At 39.4% G+C, this 6,000-nt stretch overlaps 1 protein-coding gene across 1 annotated transcript in view; it reads right to left on the bottom strand.

The window, feature by feature from the left end:
• Window positions 1-481: 481 nt before the first annotated feature.
• Window positions 482-6,000, bottom strand: part of RPLP1 (ribosomal protein lateral stalk subunit P1) — a 44,585-nt gene continuing 39,066 nt past the window's right edge. The window contains exon 4 of the mRNA XM_044067246.1: window positions 482-604. Within this exon, the coding sequence (XP_043923181.1) occupies window positions 522-604 (83 nt within the window). The 3' untranslated portion in view covers window positions 482-521. The remainder of the gene's footprint in view (window positions 605-6,000) is intronic.

Raw genomic sequence — 6,000 nt, 5'->3', positions numbered from 1 at the left:
CATGAACTTCATCTCTTGCTGTGAGCTGATAATACAGCTGTGTGATCACCTCAGTTTGGCAGACTCTGGAATTACACTTAAAAATACAGAGTCCAAAAGTAGTGTTAAAATGTAGGAAACCAAGACTTTACACTTTTTTCTAGTGTATGGGTGCAGCCCCCTTTAAAGAAACTTGCTTAGAGTAGTTATATGACGGTGGAATGCATCAAACCCTGTACCATGGGCAGAGGAAGCCACCTATAGAGTTTGTCTTCTTGCACTAACTGCCAAACTTGCTTCGGAGCAAAGCTAGAGACCTTGCAAGACTGAAAAAGACTTGACAAAAACGACTGAAGGCAAAGAGCCAAATCAAAAGGTGTCCTGCGAGACAATGATCTGCTAATCCAGGAAGTACACACACACACACACACACACACACACACCCCTCAGTCATGGCAAATGAATTAACAATACACTATTGGCAATAAAACAAGATTCCAACTTTGGTTTTCATACTTTATTGGTTACAGTTTATTAGCATTTTAGTCAAAGAGACCAAAGCCCATATCTTCATCAGATTCTTCCGATTCTTCTTTTTTCTCCTCCTCTTTCTTCTTCTCCTCGGCTAGAAGAAATAAAAACAAAACACTGTACTTGAAAAAGTTGAACTCTTCTAGCTAGCAAAGCATGACAATTGCTACCAAGTCTTAGCAAACATTTAACAGCCTGTCCAATATACAGTACTATTTCTGAATATGATTCAGAACCCTTATGAAACAGCCAATGGTGTAACTTTTTTTTCTAGTATGCATGCCAATTAATGTACACTCACTCTAGTAAATTTGTGCAGCTTACCATAATAGACACTCAACTCAGTTTTAGTAGACCAAGCTGTATAGGGAGAATAACCAGCACATATGGATTGGAAGAATGAGGGTCCAGGAGCCTCTGGAGAATGGTTTTAGGCAAGCCTGCTCCAGACATGGAAAATAAATAGTTTGTAATGCTTTGTGAAAATAAGCACATAGGACCAAGTTGCTTTCTCTAGAATACTTGGAGGACACCCCTTTCAAAAAGGGAAAAAACCAAGGCCCTGGAAGAATGGACCCTAGCCCTGCCTAGAAATGCCTTGTGGTGAACAAGGTAACAGAACCATTTACAGAACAGTGTGCTTTGACACGGATGCCCTTTCTTACCCTCAAAAAAAATGAGAGGTTTCAGTATTTCTGAAGGTTACAATTCTGCCATCATAGTGCCAGAGTTGTCAGTGGACACCCAGAGTATGTAAAAATCTCTCCCTCTCTTTTCAGGATCTGTAAAGAAAACAGATGGACAGCCTGATGCAAAGTAAACTGATGCCTCTTTTAGGCATAAAAAGGAATTGTTCAAAAATAACCCATCTTTACAGAAGATAAGGTTAGCTCACACTAAGTGCTTGCAATAATAATGTACATTCTTGCAGGTGTCAAAGCGAGAATTAAACGCTACTTTTCCAAATTAACCTCAAAAATCAGTCTGAAAAAGATCCCAAAGAAAAGCCACCTGTTTTCTAGGGAGAGATATGAAGAACCCTTTTCCAAAAGTTGTCAGCATAACAAGTGTTGATCCATGGGTAGACCAACTGAAACAGCCAAAATAGGAATATTTATAGGAGTAATAGAGGACAGCAACTCAAACTGGAGCGTCCAGAGGTTCCCCACACACATAGGGTTTGAGCAAGTCCTATGCAGACAGCTTCAAAGCACTTCTACAGACTGTTGAGAGGCCATATATGTCTGGCATAGAAGGCATCTTTGGATCCCACTCCAATGAGGTTTCTGCACACCCAACATCAGAACTAGGGATTTAACTTTGCTTAAGGTACAAAATAGGACACACTGGAAGGACAATTGTGTTTCAGCCAATTCCCTTCCTCTAGAACAGGTTTCCCCATCTGTGTGAAGGAGAACTCTTCCCTTACCCTACTCAAGTGCAACATGGATTAGTGGATGGTAAATAGATGCTATACACCTAGGTGAATTTCTGGCGTCTTTAATGGAGAGTTCAAATCATACCCGGACTTAAAAACTTGCAGGATACATTTAGGATGCATGGCTATGCTTAGAGGCCCCAGTGGTTAGCCTTGCATACACCTAAGAAGCCATATGGAAGACAAAGGCTATCCAACCATGAGAGTTCTGGGTTAACTGCATAATCCACTAGAAAGTAATTCCATTTCATATACAAATGGAATAGTAGCAGGTTTCTTAGCCCCTAACACCTGTTGCATATTCACTGAAAACAAGGCTCTAAAAGGTATCTTATCATACATGCAAGTCAATTGAAGTCTTGTGCAAGTAGGTCCAATCTGAGGAATCTTTGGGTAACTGCCCTTGGTCATTTTGAAAAGGGAGAACAGCTTTGTGAGAAATCCCCTGGTTCAAGTTAGACTGACTATTGTAAAGAACAGATGATTAAAACAAAACGAAAAATGTTTCAGCACCATTAATGTATTACTAATGTATCTGTATCAAAGTGCATATTTTCTATTTTTTTTTACCCCAAAATGCCCTGAAAGGGGAGCTGCCACGGTTTACATCATTTTGCTTTACAGTCAATCCTTCCACCTTCCTGATGTCATTTTAGTGGGACAGGCACACAAAGTTCATTTGCTCTGGTTATCTCAGGTTACAACAGTACTGCAAACGCCTGCTTTTGGCAGTCACATAACAGTACTGCAAATGCCTGCTTTTGGCTGTCACATTAATCTGCATTTTTAAAATTACTTTGCTTCCTTCGATTTTCATTTAGTAACTATTTTGCTACAGCAATTTAAGGCATGTTTAAACAGACCTGAAAATGTAGCAGACTTAACTAGTTTCAATCAGCTGAAGTTCAGTGTGCATGTGTGAGAAATCTGACCCTTGATTAATGGGGGATTTTGGTCTGCGATGACTTGTTACATTCAGATTTTAATACCGTAGTTAGAATAGGTCTCTCTTCATGTTAATCTCACTTCAACTCACTGGCTGCACGACAAAAATGCAAATTTACAGAAAACAGCAGAGATAACGCAATCAAATACTGACAAAAATAAGAGCAAGATGAAAAATGTTTGTGGCACTTAAGTTTGATTACAATGAAAACAACTACACTGAGGTTTGATGCTGGCAATATGCAACTGGAAGCACTTGGGAAAACTCCACCCTTCCTGACCTATTAACACCTTTCCACAACATGGCTACCAATGTTACTTGATGCATCAACGTGATCTTGTACTAGAAAACTTTGAACAAAGGCCTGCAGTTTAGTGACTTTTCTGGCTGTAGCTGGATAACTTTCAAGTACAGTGCAAATCAAGGTTTGAACAAAACAAATTAGGGTGATTAGACAGAAAAGAAGCAGTCCTTTTAGAGAAGGTAAAGAAAACTATGACCCCCTCCCAAATACCATTATATGCCAATGGCATGGGAATTCAAAGTTACTTCCTTATGTCTGGCATGAGTCATACAAAGTACTATGGGAAAGAGAAAGGGTTGAGGGAGTACAAGATCACATGATACATGGTCGCACTGGTAGCAATGTTGTGGAAAACAGGCTAAAATTATAAATAAAGCACTTGGGAGTGATTTTGAGGTGTTAAAATAGGCCAGGAAACAGTGAAAAGTTTTAGTTCTAGGGTGGAGTTTTCCTTTAAATGCCATTAACCTTTTTTTTTTTTTTAATGACTGTGGTTGGAACACGTGATCTAACCCAATTACTCTCAGTAGCCCTCCTGACTCGAGGACAAGACAACACTTCAGACATAAAACAAAGGGAAATTAATAACTTTTCTGCATGTGACATGTGTAGTGTTGAATTACATGGAAGGAAAAAATCAAACTTGACATTTGAATGGAGCTCTACTTTAAAGGAATACTTTTCCCCCCGATATAGAAAAGCTCTCTACAGAATGCATCCAGAGCACATCCCAGGAACACTTCCAAATATTCTTATGAAATCCCAAACTGAGGAGGTCTCTTACCAAGCAAGAGTATTTTGAAAAAAAGGCCTGTTAAACAAACTAGCTCTCTACATATGACAGAGAAACGCACAAAAAAGATGTCTTGCAATCTGCAACGAGGAATCACTATAGCTTGACACACTACACAACCCTGGAGCTGTAGATAACCCAAAGTGTAATGCAGAGAATTAAGGTGCAAGATGGAAAGAATCTAAAAAAAAAATCTGAAATTTCTAGACACTGGAATATGACCAGTCTCTTTTAGAGATATAATTAACAAGGGATGAAAATATTTTACGATTCTGTGGCACACAATGGTCTAAAGGTGTCAGGGAGTTTAAGCCTCTTATAAACATTTCAACTGTATTTAAACAGTTGACATATCCATTAAATGTTTCTAGGACAAGAAACTGTAAAGGCATTCTTTGAACAGCTTTCCAACAGCTGAATGCCAGTTTAGATGCGTCAGTACACATACTGATCTAGATTACCCCCATCTTTCAAAGTGCATTTAGTTACAAGGGGTCATAAATGCTATATCAATAACATCCTACAGACATGCACTAACGTTCTTGGCGAGTACCAAGGACAATACTAAAAACAGACCACCCAGAAATCAGATTTCTCCCCCCACATCTGTGTTGTATGAACAAAGCCCACATTTGTCTCATTTACACATCTATTACCAGATCTGTAAATTTCCATTTAACACCCATGGCTTCTTATGGCACAGTCACTGGTTTTCTTTAACTGAATTAAACAGGTAGCATGTGAGTGAAAAAACAATGACACCAAGTGAAATACTACCAGTTTGCCACTTGTCATTTATTTTATTTATATTTTACATTTGTTTACTGGGAAGGTCCAGCTGGGCAAGTGCCAGTTTTCAGTGGAGGCCCGGGGAGAAAAGCTCCAAGTTGTACAATAATTTCAAAATCTACAATACAGTCCAATATATTCTACTATATACATTGACTTATACATAGAAAAGCAATCCAGTCAGTTATTTGAAAATTAACCAGTGAATAAGTAATTGAATAAGAGTTATATCAATAGTTTACAGTACAGATATAAGTATACATGTAGTATTTCAATACATACTACCTACTGTACCAGATGTAACCCACCCATGTAGTTATTTACAATATATGACAGTGTACATTATTCCTTTTGTGAAGGTACAGTGTTAACTTTGTTTGGAGAGCAGTCATGCTGAGTTATACAAGGCTAGTGAGAGTGAGGTTGGAGTTTAGGTGATTCATAGCCTGAGGGAAGACGGGGGACAAGCCTGGAAGATTTTAGGAGTGCTTTGAATAGTCTTGAAGAGGAACATGAGGCAACAGCAGTTGGGAGGGTGTTCTATAGTTTAGCAGTATAGTTGGAGAAAAGGCCTTTCCCTAGCCAAGTTCTTTGCTCTAGAAACCTGTAGTAGGTATCAGAGCGGAGGGGTCTAGGAGCTGAGTCAGGCTGGATTAGGTGGCTGAGGGCTAGTGTTTTGCTTGGGTGGTGAATAATTTGGTGGGCTAGGCTTAGTTGGTTAAAGTGTAGGAGATGTGGAAGTTCTAGCCAACTGAGCTGTTTCAGCGATTGGCAGCGATGTGACCTGTACATTGATTTTGTGGCAAATTTGGAAATTTTATTATTAGCAGGCCTCTAGCTTAAGGCTCAATTTACATAGGTTGATGAGAACAGGGGATGCGTATAGGAGTGTAGATAGCAGGTGGGTTCTAGCCATGGTAATTCTTGTAGGGGGTGTTCGAAATTGGGCATTCCTGTACAGGAGGCCTAGTTTCTATATCGATGTTGAATTTTAGATTGTCTGTTACTATCCCCAGTAGTTTGGTGTGGGTAGCAGGCGTGATAATTGTGTTATTTTGAGAGTAAATGTTGAAGGTTGGGGGGGAGGGTACTTCACAGCAACATTTTAAGGCCCCACACAACACAATCAGAAGACTACAACTCAAAGTGGAAAGAGATGACGAAATGGGGAATCTCAAGAAATGAGCATAGAATGGGATTTTGGATGCAGACCTTTGAGA

Source organism: Protopterus annectens, chromosome 3.part1, assembly GCF_019279795.1.
Source record: "Protopterus annectens isolate FY-2018-M chromosome 3.part1, PAN1.0, whole genome shotgun sequence".
Taxonomy (NCBI): domain Eukaryota; kingdom Metazoa; phylum Chordata; order Ceratodontiformes; family Protopteridae; genus Protopterus; species Protopterus annectens.
The sequence above is the reverse complement of the archived record's forward strand: the minus strand, read 5'-3'. Positions and strand labels throughout refer to the sequence as shown.